The 22,330-nt window shown below is 37.3% G+C and overlaps 1 protein-coding gene across 8 annotated transcripts in view; it reads right to left on the bottom strand.

The window, feature by feature from the left end:
* The window catches only part of DDX42 (DEAD-box helicase 42), a 56,544-nt gene that overhangs the window by 7,813 nt on the left and 26,401 nt on the right, over nucleotides 1–22,330 (bottom strand). For 5 of the 8 annotated variants that reach the window (XM_088028193.1, XM_088028192.1, XM_028087438.2 and 2 more), the window contains 11 exons: nucleotides 17,765–18,001; nucleotides 15,852–16,002; nucleotides 11,051–11,112; nucleotides 9,658–9,694; nucleotides 8,664–8,813; nucleotides 5,200–5,304; nucleotides 3,472–3,591; nucleotides 2,416–2,592; nucleotides 1,693–1,821; nucleotides 991–1,090; nucleotides 359–406 (listed from right to left, as the gene is read on the bottom strand). In XM_088028193.1, the coding sequence (XP_087884319.1) occupies nucleotides 359–406; nucleotides 991–1,090; nucleotides 1,693–1,821; nucleotides 2,416–2,592; nucleotides 3,472–3,591; nucleotides 5,200–5,304; nucleotides 8,664–8,813; nucleotides 9,658–9,694; nucleotides 11,051–11,112; nucleotides 15,852–16,002; nucleotides 17,765–17,985 (1,300 nt within the window). In that variant the 5' untranslated portion in view covers nucleotides 17,986–18,001. Of the gene's footprint in view, nucleotides 1–358; nucleotides 407–990; nucleotides 1,091–1,692; nucleotides 1,822–2,415; nucleotides 2,593–3,471; nucleotides 3,592–5,199; nucleotides 5,305–8,663; nucleotides 8,814–9,657; nucleotides 9,695–11,050; nucleotides 11,113–15,851; nucleotides 16,003–17,764; nucleotides 18,002–18,876; nucleotides 18,973–22,330 lie in introns of those variants that run through there. The other 3 variants (XM_088028194.1, XM_088028195.1, XM_028087442.2) reach the window with 3 other exon arrangements.

The raw sequence follows: 22,330 nt of genomic DNA on the forward strand, positions 1-22,330 counted from the left end.
ATTTTCCCTTTTCTATTTTTATACATTTTCAGTTAAGACAGGGACTGTCAGCATGGTTCAAAAAGGCTCCTGACTTCCAGTCAGGAAGTGTGCACTGTGCTTTAACTCCACGTGCTGATAAAACCATGTAACTTGGGACAGAGTCATTTCATTCTCAGGCTTGGATTATCATCTACAAAAACGAGTGAGTTATATCTGATGATCTCTAAGGTTCTGTGCAGCTCAAACTTTTTATCTCCTCCTCATGGTTCTCACCAGTACACACATGATCATTTCTACTGCCATACTGTGAGTGCTTATAAAATACACAGGTGGGTTTGAATACAAATGTGACTTAATAAAACTGTTTCATACATACTCTGTCTGTCAGGACGGACATGACTTGCTATGGATCGCACCTGGTACTCTGGAAGAAGTAAAACAGTAAAATTAACATTATAACTCTATACGATGGGTTGGGATGCCTGGGAAAAAGTCATTTTACTAAAACTCTTCTTATGAGAAGTTATAACTATCAAGGAAAATGTGAAACTCCTAGACCTATCATTCAGTATGAAACCCAGAAATCCCTTCCCCTCCACCCGGCTAAGCTGGGCCTAATGGTATTTCAATCAATAAAGATGGATTATTCAGAATTTCCACACAGTTGGCTAAGTTGGGAGAACAGAGAAGCAAAGAGCGTTGAATGATATGACATCTACTACTAAGAACACAGACCTTGACCTCCACAAAGACATATGAATAAAAATAAAGCATAGAGAAAATATTCTCCCTATATACAAAGGCACTTTCAAAATGTCTGTAACCCAGTCAAGTCTAACATACTTCCTGAGAGAACACCTAAAAATAGTTAATGGCTTAGCTATATCTCCACGGTCTAATCCTATACAATAAGAGTATTTTTAGCATCTCTCATACAGAAAAAAAGAGACAAGAACAAAGAGAGTATCATGAGGATGGGGACAGAAGAAACTGTTATTAAAGGCATACCAAATCCCATGTCAAACATGCGATCTGCTTCATCAAACACAAGGTAAGAGACTCTTTGAAGATTGGTAGCTTTCTTCTTCACGTGATCAATTAGTCGACCCTATGAGATCCAGAAAATGAATAGTTAAGTATAATTAAAGGCATTTACAAGAACTTTCTCAATTGTACTCCTGGCAAAAGTGCTAATACTCCAATTGTCAACTGTAACAGACACTGGGTCTGACAGACTCAGACTTTATGCACTACAGAGCATAAAAGAACAGAAAATTTGAAAACATGGCCAGAACTATTCTGTGGGGCATTCTAAAATGACCTAATTTAAAACCTTATTGATGGGTTTCAATGTTTAGACTACACTCTTTTAGGAACTATGACCAAACTCCAAATTGTATGGTCCAAAGACTGTCTTCTTTCTGATTCTTAATGCTCTCAAGTAACCACAGATCCGTTTTCTAGGAAAGCATTAAAAAAAAAACCCTGAAATAGAGGAGAATCTGTAGCTACTAACATACATCTCAGAGAATCTTAATGGACTGCTATTCTAGTCAACCAATCAAAATTAAACCAAAGCCACAGGCTGTGATTTATCAGAGTATTCTCGACCCTGCTTTACCACAGTTTAGGGAGCATTCCATTCAGTAACTAACCCTTTTTCCATACCAAGGGTGGCTGAGAAGCCATTTGAACCCAAGACATACTCACTGGGGTACACACAACAATCTCTGCCCCTTCCTGAAGGGCCTTGGCCTGCTCCCACATGCTCCCTCCTCCATACACGGCGACTGATCGAAGATTATATGCTTTCCCAAACCGCTTACATTCTGCATGGATCTGTAAAGTTGTTGACATAATGGCATGAACAAACCAGAACACTGACCAATACCCAAAAGGGAGTTCTAAAAAAACCCAGAGAATGTGATGTCCTAGAAAATCAAAAGCTAGAAATAATGCTTCATAATCACATTTTTATTCATAAAGTAAATGAACAGAGCACCACTGTCACATCCCAACAGGCTATCTGCAACCTTGTCTTGATTACTCTTTTTTTCCTTTTAAACTTTACTTTCTGACCTTGTCATTGCCTTTTTACCCAAGCAAAATGAATTAACCCAGGAGGAAAACATTGGGAACTTAAAATACAATTAATTCCCATATATTTTTTCTCTTAACATAGTTTTACGGAAAAATATGTGTTTGGTTGTATAGAAGATATATAACATAGTATTTCCCAAAAGTTTCCTGGTAGCACAACAATGTGAGTGTTCTTCATGCTGCAGAACCGTATACTTAAAAAATTATTAAAATGATAAATTTTATGTGCATTTCACATTTTTAAAAGAGTTTCCCAGTTAATTCTACCCTCTTGACTGACTAGTCCCTTGCTAGTTCACATACAAAAGGGGGCATTCTACACAAAGTACATACCTGCTGGCAAAGCTCCCTAGTAGGACATACGATCACTGCAATTGGTCCATCACCTGGTTCCAATTCCTTCTGGTCCATTATATGAATCAACATGGGCCAGATAAAGGCTGCAGTTTTCCCACTGCCAGTTTTGGCAATACCAATCATGTCTCTACCACTTAATGCCACAGGCACACCCTAGAGGGAAAATAAAGTATATCCATTCTAAACTTTCAATTTTAAAGATGTACTGAAAGAAATCTTGGGGAAATCAATGACATTCATTGCCAATGAAACAAAAATATCCTGATGGGTTATGCTGGCAATAAAATAAAAAGGAATACCTGGCATTTCCATAAACTTCTTGATTTATAGGAAATAACATTATCATTCTCTACATGTGGGTCATCCACTATTTATAAAATATGAAATGACGCCATTTTGCTTGAGATACAGAAATGAAAAATTGCAATGTATACTGTAAGTGGGTTGCTAAAATAAAAAAATTTTCCCCTTGAGAAGGTGAAGACTAACTCACTCATCCACATACAGGAAATTCTTATATTCTGTGTAGGAATCAATAAATCCCATATATAAATGGAAAACAAAAGTTATGACTTCCAGTTATAAGTGAGAATTTTCAGGTCACAGACAAAGGAATCCTAATCACTGACAGTGCATTGGCTACACACAAAGATTTTTTGTTAAGTTTAGGCCTAACAAACTGCTTTCTTCAAGTCATATTTTCAAGATATTTAGCAGATACAAAAGAATATTTCCCAGCCCCTGTAGTGACATCTTAGAATGGTCAATAATTCACTTTTCTTTTTTTGTTGTTGTTGTTGCTCTTTAATTTTTAAAGGTTTCAAAACTACCTCTGGATTTCATCTATGTTCTCTTTTCCCCCTTAAAGCAAAAGTTGGAGACTAAGCCAGAGAGGAAATATTTAGATACCTTCTATCTAAGCCAATATAATTTTGGACTATAGGCTGTTTTACTGCTTTGACTTGTTTGTAAAATAAGTATGGTTACTGAGTATCATCCTACTTTGTTTTTCTTTCATTATGTTTTACTTACCTGGCACTGTATTGGAGTGGGCTGTGTGTATTCAGATTTCCGAATCTGGTGCATAAGTTGTTCATCAAACCCAAAATGAGCAAAACTACTTCCCGGTCTAGGAGGCGCAGCACCAGAGACCTAGAAATAAAGACAACCCCCCAGGAGTGACTAGTACTTCAAAATGAGCAGCATCGGAAGTTCAACAGTGTTTACCTGTAGCTTGCACTTCACTTGAGTATACAGGAAAATAGGAAGTCTGTGGTCAAAAGCGCACACTGTTTGAAAAGGTAGAACTCAAGTAATAATGGATCTAAAGCGTTACATAAAAAAACTCCATGATATTCCTGAGATAACTGTTCTATGATTTAAAATGATTAAGTGCCTAGAAATCTTAGATCAGAATTTTCTTATAAGAAATAAAAATATTGCTCAATGAATTGGAAGAAGTCATGAATACTTTTTTTGCCATTTTGCATAACTATTAACTAGATGGTAGAAAAAAACAAAATATACTCTTGAAATAAAAAGAAATGTGCAAATGAGCTCCAAACAAGACATGTCTATACCCACTGGTTACAATCTACTGTCTCCATTTCCAATTCTGCCTAAAGAGTTAGTGTCCCACTTAATGATGGGCCAGCCACCATCAAACATTGTTCAAACTGTACCCAGGTGAAGAACGGGGCTTATAACCTCCATGTTGACTCCAACAGTAGTAACCCTGCAATGCTTCTAATACTGATTATGTCTAATCAGGATTTCACTTAAAAGGTTTTTTTGGGGGGGGGGATTACCCTTGGAAAATAGACACTACATGCATATGCACATATCCTTTCTCAGAAAACAGGTTCAAACATCACACAGAAACTGGCAAGGCAGACAGAGGCCAGAAAGCTGTCCGCACTAGAGTAGATATTACTGTATTGCATGTGTTTCACTTAACTATCATCTAGCAGGACCCTAAACAATGTGGCTAATGGGCAAACTTTTTGGCAGACAATTAAAAACTATTATTCTGAAATCAGTGCATATTTTAAGGTGTTAATTTCTTTTTTTAAAAAGTGTGCTACATACAATTTGAGAAGTATGTCTTAATTTTAAAATATTCTAAGACTTCACATACTGTTTACATCTATTAATCCTGTCTCCTCTCCCAATGATGGGGACTCTTACCCTTCATTTCCAGCCCACCCAACACAGTTCCTAGCACACGGTACTCATTGCAGTAACACTTGCTGATTAATTTTAAGGTCACAATGACTTCTTACTCCAACACAAGATACAAAACTGAACATGTATAGCAGTCACATGTGTTGCATTAGAGAAATAACAATCCTATCCTAAAATAGCTGGAAGACTAAAACAATAAAATCCAGACATAGGGGCCTATAGGATATAGTTATTACTCTACCAAAGATAGTCCAAGGACCATTAGAAAAGAAGGTTATTTTAGTTTGGATAAGCAACAATACTAACCCTGGACTAACTAACATTAATATAAGAATATACGGCTTAGAGGCGCCTAAGTGGCTCAGTTGGTTAAATGTCTGCCTTCGGCTCAGGTCATGATCCCAGGGTCGTGGGATCGAGCCCCATATCGGGCTCCCTGCTCAGCAGGGGAGTTTGCTTCTCCCTCTCCCTCTGCAGTTCCCCCTGCTTGTGCTCTCTCTCTTGCTCACTCTAATTAATAAATAAAATCTTTAAAAAAAAAAAGAAAAAGAATATTCAGCTTAATGATTGACTTACCCGAAGATTGAGCTTATGACGGAGATCTATTAGCTGCTGAGGGGTGAGGTTGGTTATCTCTTCATGCTCATTGTAAAAATTTTTTTCAAATGGTGGATAGTCAATCTGCAGGTCCAATTATTCAAAGTTAGTCTAGAATTCAAGAGTCAATCCTGTAAGTTTGATTTTAATGCAAAATAACCTTTTACACATATTACATAAGTAAAGCCTTAACCAGCAAGAGAGGACAAAGGAATTCACTTATTCATGATACACATCCCAAATGTACAGCCAGTATCTTTTCCTATTTCCATTTTCAATATAAACACACACCAACCTACCTCCTAAAGAGACTCAAGGACACCTCAGATTTGAACCACTCTGATGGCGACTAAGGAATCTCTATAAAGCCAAAGGCCTCAGAAGTATTTTTTTTGCTTTATTTTTAAATTTAAATTCAATTAACATATAGTGTATTATTAGTTTCAGAGGTAGAATTCAGTGATTCATCATTCTTATATAATACCCAGTGCACATTACATCACATGCCCTCCTTAATGCCCATCACCCAGTTACCCCACCCCTCCACCCGCTTCCCCTCCAGCAACCCTCAGTTTGTTTCCTATGGTTAAAAGTCTCTTATGGTTTGTCTCCCTCTCTGATTCTGTCTTGTTTTACTTTAGAGGACAAGTGTTTTAAAGACATTCCACCTTATAACATTTAAATATATTTTGGAATAAGCTGTTCACCTAGCTCTAGCATTTAAAAACATTTCTAATATTTCCTTTGAGGAGAGCGCTGCCTTTAGAGGGAGTTCTATTCTTTTTTAAAAACATGAAACTCTTTACATAACTTTTAAAAAAACGAATGGCTAAGCATTTCCAATTCCAAAGAAGTCATTCCTGTTACTCTTTTCATAACTTACTCTACTGAGATTCTAAAAATAAGCATATCACCACTTACGAATTTGGCTAAATGATTCTCTTTAACCACACAAGTGGTCTACAATAAATTACATTAATTCTGGATATAGCCTAAAATTATCTTTCTATGGTATTATCAAAAAAAGGAAATGGAAGTTTTAGAAGTTCTCCTTTAGCACCACGAATAGGCAGAAACTTTTGTTACGTTCCCCACCACACCCGCACTAAGCTAGAACAGGATTTTCCTCAGTTCTCTTCTTTTTTGAAAGGAAGCTCCATGAGGGCAGAAGTGTCTTTGTTCACAAACTGTATGTACAAATATGTAATTTTTTGTTACATATATATATGAAATGGATAAATAAATATATGAATAAATACATGAAATGAATGTGAAGAAAGCTACTTAGAGGCAGAAGGGCTATCCTTTCCTTACTTCTGGTCTCTCCTGGCAGACTGCCCACACTACATGAGGACAACTGTGGGCTACCCCAGCAGGATGATGAGGTTTGAGAGCTTCGTCAAGTATCTCAAACATCTCATTAGATGATTATTTCAAGTACTTGTGTGTTTTTCCTTATTAGATTTTCATCCTTTATCATGGATGCTTCCTCCCACATCAGTTTCACAGATTTAGTTTCATTTGCCACATGTAAAATACCAAGGCATTATTTGGTAGCATCTGTGCAAAAGGAAACATTTAAAAAATTGAGTATAACCCATACTCCAGTCTAGACTGGTAGTTCTCAAATGTTTTAGTCTCAGGTGCCCTTTACACTTCACAAAAACACAATGAGCTTTTGCTTGTGTGGGTTTTATCCACTGTTACCATATTAAAATTAAAATTGAGAAAATTCTTTAAGATTTATTCATTTAAAAATAAGACACCATTACACTTTAACATAAAAGCTTTAATTTTTAAAAGTTATAACCTTGCTTTACATTTTTACAAATCTCTTTACGACTTCAAAGAAAATGGTCCGTACTATATTCAAATTCTTGTGATATATTGCTTTGACTGAAGCCTATGAAGAAAATCTGGCCTCACAAAGGTATGTAATTAGAAAGGAAAGAGAGGGAAGAGAGTATTTATTTTTAATAGTCTTTTCAAATTCTTGTGGATTTTTACTCCTTTGATAGTATACTGAGCCTTGACAAGCGGTCACTTCTTAAAAGGTATTTTCATTGTATAATCTGACACCACATAAATAATCTTTCCACATTGTTATATTATAATCCATGGGTCTATCACGCACTTTGAATGAAGACTTTACTCACGCACGATTTCGTAAAATCATGCATTGACTATTTGAAAATATTGGTTCACTGAGGTAGTAATGCAGATCATCCACATGGTGAAACATTTCACAATACGATAAAAAAAAAATACTTGTTTCTCACCATTAATTTCATTACAATAGACTTTAAGATTGGAAAGCTGTTAAACTGTCTAGTGAATAGAAATTTCCCAAATTCTAAATTGAATTGAAAGTTTGAATTCCTATCATTGGCAATAAACATTTTCAACTGTTTCCTTTGGAAAGTCATTCATTTTCTCAAATGAAAATGGTGTTCCATGAAAAAAAGCAGCTAGGTCAGCTTACAACTCAAGTACCTAAGTGCTTTTCCTAGAGACAACTATCCTGTTCTGGCATGCAACAGAAATGCTTTATTCTTACTTCTTGTTTTGTCACATGGAATAAAGAGAACTTAACACAAGGGTCAAGATTTAATAAATCATAATTTCTAGTTTCATCAAGGATATTCTTAAGTGAAGCCGGCTTTTTTTTATTTTTTAACTGTGATGGTGTGACAGGGAAGAACTTCACCACCACCAGAAGAGCGGTAACACTGGCTTGATCCACTCGTGCCAAGGTTTCAGCAGCGCGACCTACCCATGCTTTTAGCTATTGATGCAGATGCTGATGTATTGGAAAAGGCAAATTTTGCTGGCATTATTATGAAAATTCTTTTGACTCTGCAGACTCCCTGAAAAGATTCTTGTAGGAGTCCTTGGACCACACTCTGAGAACCACTATCCTAGATCTAGACTAAGGCATGCAACATCTAGTCTGATATTTAACCTGAATTGAAAGTTTTTTTTTTCTCCTTCAAGTGGGTATACTGGTATCCTCATTCTCTTTTTCCTGACTTAAGGAAACTGTAGTTCCTGGCTCCACTTTGAAGGAACAGACTCTCACCTGCCCCACATCTGAGAAAAACAATAAAGATTTACAGCAATTAAAAAACAAATGCAGGCCCAAGGGCCCATTCTGAAAGGTAAATGATGGTCTGCAAAACAAATGCAATTGCTTGAAAATATTCTTAGCCTAAAATCTAATGGGAGCGAGCGATTCAGCTGTGGCTTGAATAACATAAGCTATAAAGCTTCACTTCCTGACTCAACCACTTAGCACAGATGAGAAAATCCCAAAGAACAAATATTTTCATGGCATAAGGAGTATGAATCAGGATTTCTCAGATATTGAGAAAACCTAAATATTAAAGCTGAAGAGAACTATCAGCTTTTGAAATAAGAATCAAATTCAGCAAGAAACACCATACCTCTGAATGATCAATGGGAGGAAGAGGATCAATGATTTTTTTGGAAGGTGCAATTGGATTTCCATCACTATCATATTCCAAATTATCTTCTTCCTCCTCCTGAACCACACCAGCAGTTGGGTTCTCTGCCATGTACCGAAAATAAGCTTCCTGCAGGAAAGCACAAGAACATAATCATACCCAAATACAACTAAGAACATCTCTGCTCCTGCAATTAGTGCACACAGTGCACCAGATGACTGCACAGTTTAAATACCTACCAAGTAAGGCAAGACTTATACTAGCAATGATTCCTTTAACAACAGCAGTATTCAGAGGGACAATCAAAAGAAACGAATGAGACAGTTAGTACTACACAATGATTTCACTTGTTTAACAAGAAGACTTACAAAGCTGTCTAGCCCACAGCCTTCCTGGGGTGGGGTGTCTACCTACCCTGCCCAGAGCTGTGGAACACATGCTGTGGACTGACCAATCCAAGTTTGGAAGTTGACACTGATTAGAAGGGTCACAAACCTGGAAAGGGCTACTGTTCACTCAGTTCCCTTCTCACCATCCCACAAATGAACAATGGGAACAAAAATACTGAAGGACAGTCATTAAATTACTGTGCCATCTTGAGATACAAGAATCACAAACAGAACCCTTAGAAAGAGGTAGAGGTTAGATGTTGCTAGAGGCCATCAGTAGATCCCACACACTTCTTGATTTAGAAGCATAAACAGTAATTTTGAAAAAAAAAAATCAAGCTGAATAAAGCTCATATTTGTTTTTGATGTCATACTTGATGAAAAGTTCCATCTTCAACATGGGGGAAAGCTATGTGAATTTTTCTATTACCAACTGGTCATACATGTAGAAAAGGAGGAAGTCACATGACATTCCCTGGTGACTGTCAGGAATGGCCATTTCAGTGAAGGCAAGCTCTAGCTTGTCCCCAGTACAGACTTTGTGGGGTAAAAATAAAAGATAGAAATACTGCATAGGAACTCACTTGGTCATCTTCCTCTTCAATGTCATCTCGAATACCCCTGGAAAAACAAGCGGAGAAACAAACTTCCCTGCAAATGTTCCACATACCCAGCTCCATACTTATAACAGATTAGTGTTGAATTCCATACAGCACAGGAACTCTCAACACTAACAATAACAAAGCAGCAATAAGCAAACTGTATACTATCCATCCATCATATATGTGTGACTTCACTCTGTAAGCTGCAGTTTGCACTCTTTTGAATGGGATGATATGGTACCCTAGAAACATCAATTACTAAAGAGGATATAAGGAGTAAAAACCTTTGCAGATAGATACCCAAGGATCCTAGCTTTGACAACCCCATAAGACAAACACCATGCCGTTGTGAAAGGCATTTTAAAAAGAAACTACACTTTATAAAAAAAAAAAACAAAAAACAATAAACCCTCTATTTGGTATATGCTAAAAAGAATGTCACAATTTTCTTAATGTCCCCCAGAGTTTCTAGCTCTGGAGTAAGTGCATTCAGCCAAAATCCTTGGGGACAGAGAAAAACTACCTCAACTCTTTTGTAAGTTTAATACTAAAACTCCTAAGCGGTTCTCGTGGAAAAGGGGGCCATCGCCACTTGCAGCATCTCTCAGCTACAGAAAGTACGGTTGTGTACTTCCCACAACCATCTGTTTCTAAACAGACATTCCGCCTAACCTAGAACACCTGCTGTTCTCGAGGCAAGCAAAGTCAGCAGTGTAGGGCAGCCGGAAGGGGATACAACACACAGTAAGCACCAAAGAGAGGGTTGAACCTCCATATGGCGCAGGAACCTTGGGGAGGGTCTGAGGCACTGACTGACAAGCAGAGGGGAAGTCCAACCATGCCCATCTGTGCCTGGGAAGCAAAAGCCTTAAGAGGAGTGTATTCAGCAAGGGAAAGAGAAGAATTCGCTTTCCCAGAAAATAAGGTATTTCAAGTTCTGATTTGTTGCTAACGCATATCACTCCTTAAATAAACCAGGTTGCATTATTTATTAATAACATACTTTATGATATAATCACCAATTATTCCTCATAAACAATTACATAGGCGCTAACTTATTTTGTATTAATTATGGGACAAAACTCAGAACAATGAGCCCAAACGTTATAATTACGCTCTTTTAACTCCCAAGTAACTCACTCTTACGTCTACTAAAAAACTATTTATAATGAAACACTAAGTACTACTCTGCCAAAGAGAATTTTTTAATTATTGCAAATGCAAAAACTTTTGTCATCTCTATAAGATACAGGGGTAACTCCAAGTTAAGACATTTGTGTATTTTAATTTTTCTCTACAAACTTTGGGGGAATAAGCTTTGCAATACTTTAGCATTTTTCATGTAACCTTTGTGAGGGAGAAGAAAACAACTTACTTTACATTTTTTCTTTCCTTGTCCTTTTCTTCAAGCCTTTTCATGTCTCTAGCCGCCTGATCCTAATGAAACAAAAGGCCATATGGAATCATATCCACTAAACACATTAAAAGGGGAATTTCTTTACAAAGAATTTTTAGATTCAAACAAGTACCATCATACTTTTAGCTATGCATTTCAACAACTACATCCTGATGTAATCAAATTGTATTTTGACTTATTTTTTCAAGAGAAATACTTAATGTTCTAAAAACGTGGCTATATGTGGATTGCATGATTTTTAGCTACAATATTTACCACATATGGAAAAGCTAGAAAAAATGCTTAACCAGTCACTTTAATAAAAAAATTACAGCTGTAGGGTGCCTGGGTGGCTCAGTCGGTTAGGCATCTGCCTTCGGCTCAGGTCATGATCCCAGGGTCCTGGGATCAAGCCCTGCATTGGGCTCCCTGCTCTGCGGGAAGCCTGCTTCTCCCTCTCCCACTCCCCCTGCTTGTGTTCCCTCTCTCGCTGTCTCTGTCAAATAAATAAAAATCTTAAAAAAAAAAAATTACAGCTGTAAAAGGCCTTAAATTCTGGCAAACTAGCCTTTCTCAAAGCATAGCTTAAGACCATTAACATCAGGGGCGCCTGGGTGGCTCAGTCGTTAAGCGTCTGCCTTTGGCTCAGGTCATGATCCCAGTGTCCTGGGATCGAGCCCCGCATTGGGCTCCCTGCTCCGCAAGAAGCCTGCTTCTCCCTCTCCCACTCCCCCTGCTTGTGTTCCCGCTCTCGCTGTGTCTCTCTCTGTCAAATAAATAAATAAAATCTTTAAAAAAAAAAAAAAAGACCATTAACATCAAACTACCGATAGAGCTAGTAAAAAAAAAAAATGGCAAATTTCTGGATCTGACTTTGGAAAGACTGTTCTCAACCTGTGGTGATTTTGTCCCCAGTGAACATTTGGCAATGTCTGGAGATGTTTCTGGTTGCTTCTGGGGAGTGAGGTGGTGGGGGGTTGTTACCAGTATCTAGTGTGTAAAGGCCACAGATGCTGCTAAACATCCTACAACGCACAGGGCAGCCCCCACAACAAATTATCAAACCCCAAATGTCAACAAAAGTCCTGAGGTTGAAAAGCACTGCTCTAAATCTACCAAATCAGAATTCTTGGGGGTAGAGTTAAATGCACGCATTTTCCATTTTGCAAAGGTAATTATTATACACAGCAAACTAATAATCACTGATCTCTTTGTTTTACACATGTGAAAATCAAGGTCAGAAGAATTAAGTAATTTTTCCAAGGTAAAACACATCCTGCACTACCGTTTCTTATTATAAAGCAACATGGGTTTTTCTGGTTTCCCTGATTTAAAAAAATGTGACTAACTATAACCTGGCATGGTCAGGTGTTCTAGCTAATCAAATGTTCCTGATAAAGAGGAGTTATTTTAAAATGAAATATTACATGTAAACAAATTTACTTTTTAAGAAATTGAGCCAAATATACGATATACTCAAGACTACAACTAAAAGCAACGTAACATAAGGAATGGGTGGCAAACATTTATAGAACATATTTTTTAAGCCTACATAAATCCTTTTTTGAAACACTGGCTAAAAATAAGTCTTCATCTTAAGTTCAAACACTAGAGAAGTTTACATTTTCTAGTAAAGAATATACCTGAGATCAAGGATTAATGCAATACTGTGACAACACTCTCTCCAAGATCAGATAATATCCAGTCTCGTATCCTAAAATCAGCAAAACCCCCTTGGATATTATACCAAAAACCACCCTGAAGAATGATACTGTATCAAAAAGACTTACCCTCCTACAGCTTCAACTACTTGAAATGCCAAGCAGGAGAATCTGGGCCATTCTTGGATACTCCCACTCAAAAAGGGTTACACCAAGTTGCATTACTAAAAATTAAATCTGAATTTAAACCAAGAAAAATCAAGAAATGATTTTTCTTATTCATCACCAGGGATTTTAAGATACAATGAAAAACAGCCCTTTGGGAAATGTCTGTATCTCAGAGGGAAAAAAGATCCATATAAGATATCTCAAACATGAGATAACATTTATTGCCTTTACTTGCAGAGAGAATCATTTAACATACTTAACTAAATCACTACCACGTTGCAAAGCACGTGAAACTTCTAAATAGTTCTAGTGTTATCCCAAAAATACAGCGCTCCAAGAACTTAAGATATGGAATGACATAGCAGAAAGAAAACGGGATGTGGAGTTGAATTCTGGCTTTGCTACCTATAAAGTGCATACTCTTTAAGAGGCAAATAATCTGAGTTATTCTAAATCAAAGATGGGAAGCAGTAATGGGTACCAATCTGGCAATGAAGGAAGTAAACCAGGATAAGAAGTTATTTTGATACAGACGTGCTTTGCTTACACTTTAATAAGTAGGAATATTCCAAACAAGCATGCTGTAATTTTTCCTGTATCAATGATGCTGAGTCTTTTATTTTCTGTATTTGATAAGACAAAAATATTTCTCCACTGTAAGAAAACTAAACACAAGTGTGATGATAAATAGTTGTAAATGGTTGCCTCAATGTCAAGATAAAAGGGACTGACAGAACTAAGGTGAACTAGAACAAGCAAGCCCTATCTATCTAAAGCGGGCAGCCATTTGCTCAGCATAAAACTGTTTTTGTATTGCAAGAATAGAACGCAGGCTTAGTTTTGCCAGAGTGTCCACTTTTCAAGAGTCTGAACTTTTAGATAAAATCTTCTAATCTTAAAAATTCTGGCCCACATGTTTAAAAAAGCAGTACCTAGACCAAAGAAAAACATCTATATTGGATTCCTTCTTTCCCTCCTTTCTTAGAGATGAGATGTGGCCGAAGACTAGGTTACAAGTACCTGAGGAATCTGGAAGGACTTCATCAACAATGAAGTGACAGTTTTTGAGCAAGAGGAATAACATGACAAACAACATGCTTTATTTAGTGTAATTACTCTGTTTCTGTATACCACATAAATGTGAGAGCAGAGAACCGAAGGCAGGGAGAAAATTTACACCAGGAAAGAGTTAATGAGGGGCACCTGGGTGGCTCAGTCGTTAAGTGTCTGCCTTCAGCTCAGGTCATGATCCCAGGGTCCTGGGATCGAGCCCCGCATCAGGCTCCCTGTTCAGCGGGAAGCCTGCTTCTCCCTCTTCCACTCCCCCCGTTTGTGTTCCCTCTCTTGCGCTCTCTCTGTCAAATAAATAAATAAATAAATATTAAAAAAAAAAGGTTAATGAAAGTGTAAAGCAGGCTGACTACAGTGGAAACAGATGCAAAAGATACTATAAAGATTGAGAAAACTTGCCAAATAAGAGGAAAGGTAGCATGACATACTAGAAAGAGCTAGGTTCTCAGGACTACTAAGCCAGAAAAATCCGGATTCCAGCTCTGCCACCGGGTACCAATGGGATTTGGGGCAAGGGATTTGAATTACCATAGGGCTCAGTTTTCTTATTAGTTAAAAAAAATTGTATTCCTACGTATTTTTTTTCCTGTCAATCCCCCATTGTTATTCTGAGGATTAAATGAAGTAACTCATGAACATGTTTGATCTTCTGGCATTAAGAGGTATATATGACAAAATAAAGACCTGGTTGAGGAATAAGACTCCAGGGGGATGCCATCCAGGTAAAAATGGTCACCGTGATTTAGAAAAGTAGAGCTGAAATTGAAGAGAGACTGTGAGACTAAAGACATGAATTACTCACACAGAAGTTAAGTTTTCAAAGTGGACGAGGTCATTAGGGATGTATAAAGAGTGAACACAGCAAATCAATTTAGAGAACTACAGGAATCAACATTTTTGAGAAATTGGTAGGGAATCATGTAAGTAACAGAATAGTTAAGATGAATATATAATGAATTTTTTTTTTTGGTACAATGATATGGTAGTTATGTTTTTTAAATGTTATAGAGATACAGAAATACTAATGTATGAAATGATATGCCTGGGATTTACTTTAAAATAATTTAAAAGAAGGAAGAGGAGTTACATAACACAAGATTGGCTAAAAGTTATTAATTGATAAAGCAGGGTGAAGGGTACATGGGAGCTCATTTTATTATTCTACCTTTATATGTATCTGAATTTTTTCATAATAAAAGGTAAACAAATACAAAAGTTAGAGAGATGGGAGAAAAAGGACAAAATGCAAAATCACAAAGCCCTAGTGAGAAGAGTTTTAAGAACAAAGTGGTTATAAGTTTCAATTTCTACAGGGAGGTCAGGATGCTGATAATGTTGATAATAAGAAATAAACATTGAAAGTACAGAATACAGAATTCATAATTTTAGCAAGTTCCTCAGAAGATTAATTGCCTTTAATGCTAGACTGAGGGAGGTAATAATCATTCCATTTAAGAATAGACAAATATTAAAACAAACACACACAAATTTTGAACTACCCTGGTTTAAGGGTCACCGTTCAAACTTCCTGAAAATGCTACAGGGCATGTGGACATATGTTTAAGAAAATACAGAGTATGAGAGGCACCCGGGTAGCTCAGTTGTTAAGTGTCTGCCTTCGGCTCAGGTCATGATCCCAGGGTCCTGGGATGGAGTCCACATCCGGCTCCCTGCTCAGCTGGGAGCCTGCTTCTCCCTCTCCCTCTGCTGCTCCCCCCGCTTGTGCTCACCCTTTCTCTGTCAAATAAATAAATAAAATCTTAAAAAAAGAAACTATAGCATATGAGACCAAAATTCTCCCGAGAGAGGGCCAGAAAGAACTAGGTCAATCTGATCTATTTCTAATTGCTGTAACTTAACAAAACAGCCTTGATACTTGCCTCCACTTCAGCCATGAATGCCTCCAAGGGATCATCATCGCTGTCAGAATCCGCTGGCTTGGAATGGAACTGCTGACGGGTAGGTGAGTTTTCAGCAGGAATGTAAGGTAAATCAACATTGCTGGAGTCTTCTTCCTCATCTTCAAAATATCTGGAAATTAAAAAATACATACATCTGAAAATTAAGATGATTAATAAAGTGAATGTTTAATTTGGGGTCAGTGAATCCTTCATGTAACAGAAATTTTTATTATGGTATATGTATGTTACTATTAAGAGATCTGACCTATTACTTGTTAGAGACCTCCAGGCTTTGACAAATGACCTACTGTTTTCTTTTTTAAATTTTATTTATGTATTTGAGAGAGAGAGCAAGAGCAAGGAGGAGAGGGAGAGGGAGAGGCAGACTCCCACTGAGCAGGGAGCCCGACGTGGGGCTCGATCCCAGGACTCTGGGATCATGACCTGAGCCGAAGGCAGACGCTTAACCAAATGAGCCAACCAGGTGCTCCCTATTATTGTTTAATACATGCAAAATTCTAATACTGCAAAAAAGCAGTCACAGCAGATTCTCTCATTTCAATAGTGTCTATTCAAATCACATTTCCAGTTCTGTTAAAAGGGATGAATTTTCAGTAAAAATTTAGTATATCACGGTTGAATATAGAGCCAATATTAAAGAATGTATGCTATGAAAAAATTACTTTTGTATATATGTATAAATATTAAAAACCTAGTTTTCTTTATAATCCTTAAAAAAATTTTAGCAACATATTCATAAGGCTAGGGACTTTCTTCAGAAGTTCTGGACTACTTTCTGAGGACTGACAGAAAACTTCAAGGATTAATAATAAATGCTCAATCCAAAATCATTCGCCATACTTCTTAAATATTCAGAAAAGACAACTTCATAGCTCTTTATAACCTAAAAACAGAAACACTGTTTAGACCTTATCTCAAAATTAACTAAAACAGTAATACAACCAAATATTAAATATATAATGACTGCAGCTTAAAATTTTAAAGCATTTCAGGTCTTCATGGGAATTATTTAAAAGCTCTAACAACTGTTATGTGCTACATACACATACATACTGATTTATACAGGTTTCATTTAACTAATGAAAAGGTATCCCTGAACTGGTAAACTGCTCTCTAGAATACTGATCCTTGACTTTGCTAAATCTTAAACATCTGCTTCTGTATTTCATCCCTGCAACATATAAGCCTTTAAAAATGCCAAGTGTCCCATCTTGAGCTCTTAAAACAAAAAAACCAACTCAACTTTTCCCATCTGGGTTGGAAATAATAGCAGTAAGAGATTTCTTCACCTTCAGCAAAGAAAGAAATTATCATCTATAGGAATTAGAGCTCAAACCCTCAAACCCTAGCTTTTTATAACAACCATTCTATCAGATAATCAAGTTAAAAAAGTCATTGTTAAGTATGTTTCCTGAGAACTTTGGGCAAAAATCTGAGTAGCTTTTTCTCCCACTGTAAGATGTTATAACATAATCGTTTTAAGACCTGGGTGTTGAGACAAACTGTCTCTACCAGTTTTAACTACTGCTTGTGTCACAAAACAACTTACATGGGGTCAATAAAAGACTTCAACAAAGGCCATCAAAACCACATGAATTATTTAAAACTCTTCAGCAATATTTAGGTTTCAATAGCCTCAAATCTTTTTTGGAACACGGAAAGATGTAAGTAAGCACACAAGCATTATGTTCCTCACAAATGAGTAAATTCACCAATTTAACTTATTAGGAACAATACAATTCAGTGAGATAAGCAATTAAAGAAGTCATATTATTATTCGGGAAACAAATGGTTTCTTTACCTCAGTATCTGTTGATAGAATGAATATCTCAAAGCCCAACCTTGGCTAAACTACCAAGATTACCACTTACGCATTTTCTTCATCAAAGTTGGCCCGTTTAGATCCAATTTTGTAGAAAGAAGGGAGCTGTGGTGGAGCTGACTTTCCAAATCCAGAAGAAGAGCTGGTTGCCCCAAAGGCACTGTGGGACTGTTGTGGGAGTTTGGGTTCCTCCTTCTTTCCAGCACTAATAGCAAAACCTCCAAAGCCAAATCCCCTCTTGGTGCCAGGGCCACCTTTATTCCAGTTCATGGTGTCAATGACTGACCTGTAAGGAAAAAAATACGCTAATAATAAATTTAACCTTATAAATAGCCCACTGATTTTTATGTCTCTTCCCCAACTTTTGCCTCTAAATTAAAACTATTTAACTTTGGGGGCGCCTGGGTGGCTCAGGCAGTTGAGCGTCCATCTCTTAGTTTGATGATCTCAGGGTCCTGGGATTGAGCCCTGCATGGGGTTCTGCACTCAGTGCAGGGTCTGCTTGAGGATTCTCTCTCCCTTTTCCTCTGCCCTCCCCACGCTCACACAAGCTCGGCTCTCTAAAATAATAAATCTTTAAAAACCCACAAAAACCAAAAACCACTTAACTTTGTACTTTAGCTATGTGATATGCGAATCCCAACAGAACAGTCACATTTTCCAAAAACACTAAAGAAAGTGCTATTCGTTTTTTGGGATCACAGTCTAAACAGGAGTGTGGTATTTAACATTATCCCCTTCAAAAGGATATGACTGCTGTGGCACCTGTGTGGCTCAGTCGTTGAGCATCTGCCTTCAGCTCGGGTCATGATCCCAGGGTCCTGGGATCGAGCCCTGCATCTGGCTCCCTGCTTAGCGGGAAGCCCGCTTCTCCCTCTCCCACTCCCCCTGCTTGTGTTCCTGCTTGCACTATCTGTCAAATAAATTTAAAAAAAACCTTAAAAAAAAAAAGGATAAGACTGCTAATTTAGCATCTTTAAGCTGCCAAAAATACTCACAACAAATATTTTGAGGATCTGATTTGTGCTAAGCTTGTATTAGGCAATTAAAGATACCAAGATGAAAAGACTTAATCTCATATTTATTCCCAAGGAGTTTATATTATAGTCTGCCAAGAAAACAGATGACCACCCCCCCAAAAAAAACAGAAAACAAAACAACCTGCAATTACAATATAATGTGGTGCTTGCTGTCACAGAGGCTGAGGTGCTATCAGCAAAACTGTCCCAAAATGAAATGTCCCATATCCTTTGGTAATGATATCTAGAGGAATGAAAGAATCAACACTTGAAAGATAAATCAGTTACTTGTAGGAAGTATCTACGTAATTGTCTCTGAAGGGTACTCTGAACCATGCGCTTATTGGGCAATGCCCGCTAGAACACTAGCCAGGAAGAAAAAATGATTCACTGATATGTAGTTGCCTGAAGTACTCAGACTATGGTTAAGAATTGCAAAGAAATTTCCTGAGCATTGATCAAATCAGTTTAAAAACAATACTATTATCTTACTAGTCTTGGCTCCAAAAAACCTTTTTTAATGACACAGCTACCTAAGTTTTTATAGAAAAGCAGAAAGACCAGAAAGCAAAAAGGAACAAAATTTAAAACTACTTGAAATTTCCTCTCCTAGGTACATAATTTTGTTCTTTTGCTATTTTTTCTATATGTATATACACACATAAAATTTAAAAACAAAACTGAAACCATACTATAATGTATTTAGTTACCAATTCCTTCACCTAATGATACACTATAAACATCTTTAAATGTCAATAAATACATTTCTCCACTACTATTTTTATTTTTTAAAGGGTTTTTAAAAAAAGATTTGAGAGAGCCAGAAAGAACATGAGTGGGGGCGGGGAGAGGTAGGGGGAGAGGGAGAGAGAGAGAATCTCAAGCAGACTCCGTGCTCAACAGAGCCCTACACGGGGCTTGATCTCAGGACCCTGAAATCATGACCTGAGCTAAACTCCAAAGTTGGACACTCAACCAACTGAGCCACCCAGGCACCCCTCTCCACTACTGTTTTATAATGTTGTGAAACATAGCTGAATCTTTGTGCTAAAGAGGAAAAGCCAACAGAGATATAAAAACTGAAGATGTAGGATGAAAGGAAAATCCTAAGAACAAAGTCCTGAGGAGGAGACTAAAGAAACAAGATACTGGATAGGAGAAAAGGATGGGCACACACATAAATTAGTCCTACTAAAATCAAAGGGCTCAAATTATTACAAAAGCAGCAAATCATATACTTGGTGTTAAAAGTTCAACTTCTGCTACAAATAGGCAGGTGGTGTGATTTTAGCAGGTAAGAGTCAATGGCTTTCAGACCAAACAAGACACAAAATATGCTATACCTTTTTCTTTACTCTTCTGAGAAATGGGTCAACCAAAAGACTGAACAATTCAGAACCCTCAAGCCTTTTATTAGTTCATCTAGAACACACTGCCCATTTTCCCTAATTTACTGCCTCTAACAAGGCCAAACAATTGCACTTTCTATAATATCGCACTGACTAGAATGTTAACTCCATGAGGGCAGGGACTTTGTGTGTTCTGTCTAGCACTGCATCCATCTTTAGAGCCTAGTATGTGTGTAGTACTCAAAAATTTGTTGGATGAATAAATATCATGCATTCAGGTTCTTCAAAATGCACCCCAGTATTTGTGAAAACCATCATCTTCCATTATTACAAACTTTGCCATCCAGCCTTCCTGATGAAACCTAAGCCAATCATCCTCAATGCACCATTCATTCCTTACTCTTGACAGTAACCCTTCCTATTAGAGTATGTAGGCTATACTATATAGGCGTATGGTTACAGACCCCTGACCATCACAGAGGTGTGAGGGATTATGACTGGCCTATAACAAGCAAGAGAGCCAACCTAATCTCTATGTTAAAAAAAAAAAAAAAAAAAAAGATGACCCCCCCCCCCGTTTAGGGTATTAAAATTAATTTGCATTCTCTAAACAAACATTTTTTGGAGAAGAGACATCTAGTAAGCAGTTAAGAAATACAGTGAGAATATTTAAAAATTAACTATATTCCTGCTATTTGTGGGTCTTCTCAACGCTCCCTTTATTTGGTCTTAACACATACGCGTGCACTTCTAGGCCTTTTCTCAGATAATAATGTGCCTGTTACACCCTTCCTACCAAGCTGGCAAACTCCTATCAAACAGCTCTGAAACTTCACCCCTGCCTCCATAAACACTTCTCACATTGACAAGAAAGGGTAAAAACATCCACTAGCTTCAGTGGAAGTAAAATCACTGCATGGCTTCCACACCCAGGTGAAGTTCATAGACTTCCTGAAAAACCACCACCAACCAAAAAATCCCAAACAATCCAATTTAAAAATAGGCAAAGTACCTGAACAGACATTTCTCCAAAGATATATAAATGGCCAATAAGCATATAAAAGATGCTCAACCTCACGAATCATTAGGGAAATGTAAATGAAAACCACACCTCCTCACTCATTAGGATGACTACTAAAAAAAAACCCAAAAACAAACAAAAAAACAACACAACAGAAAATAACAAGGGTTGACAAGGATGTGGAGAACCTGGAATCCTGTATAATGCTGGTGGGAACATAAAATGGTTCAGTCACTGTGGAAAACAGTATAGTATGGTGGTTCTTCGAAAAATTAACCATATGATCCAGCAATTCTACATCTGGGTATACACCCAAAAGAATTGAAAGCAGGGATATCTGACCCATGATCTAAGCAGTACTATTCACAATAGCCAAAAGATGGAAGCAACCTAAGTGTCCACTGATGGATGAGTAGATAATATCTACGTGTACACACACACACACACACACACACACACACACACACACACACACACATTACTTAGCCTTAAAAAGGAAGGAAATTCTGACACATGCTACATCAATGAAACTTAAGGGCATCATGTTAAGGAAATAAGCCAGTCAAAAAGGACAAATAGCGTATGATTCCACTTACATGAAGTAGAACAGTCAAACTCAGAGACAGAAAGAATGGGTTGCCAAGGCCTGGGGGTACGGAGGAATGGGGAGTTATTGTTTAATGGGTACACAGTTTCAGTTTTACAAGATAAAAAGAGTTCTGTGAACACTATGGTGGTTATGGCAGCACAACAATGTGGACATAATGTCACTGGACCATACACTTAAAATGGCTAAGATTTTTTAACGTGTATTTTAAAAACAAAAAAAAAAATAATGAAAATTAAAGGATTAGAATTCCATTTGCATATGTTTTTACATTGTTATTTTATCCAGTTTATACGGGAGGAATGATGCTATCTAGACCTCAGTCTCTACTGAGATGCAAACATGTTTGTGAAAATTCAACTACCTTTTTTCTTTAAAAGATTGCATTTTAAAAATTTCTAACTTGAAAAGAATTAGCTGTGTAATAGAAGCATAAACAAAATTTCATGAGCCTTGCTTTAAAGAGAACAACCTAAGTTTGGTCTTAGTAATAACTAGCATTGTTTTACACTGACCGCTAACTACTTTGCTAACTACTTTGTTATGTGTCAATACTATGAAGGACACCTCCCCTTCCCACTTCCATCTCGACTACAGCAGTATTTCCTAACAAGTCCGT

Source organism: Eumetopias jubatus, unplaced genomic scaffold (genome assembly GCF_037043125.1).
Source record: "Eumetopias jubatus isolate StellerSeaLion01/CBP00866 unplaced genomic scaffold, mEumJub1_p1.0 scaffold_10, whole genome shotgun sequence".
Lineage (NCBI taxonomy): Eukaryota > Metazoa > Chordata > Mammalia > Carnivora > Otariidae > Eumetopias > Eumetopias jubatus.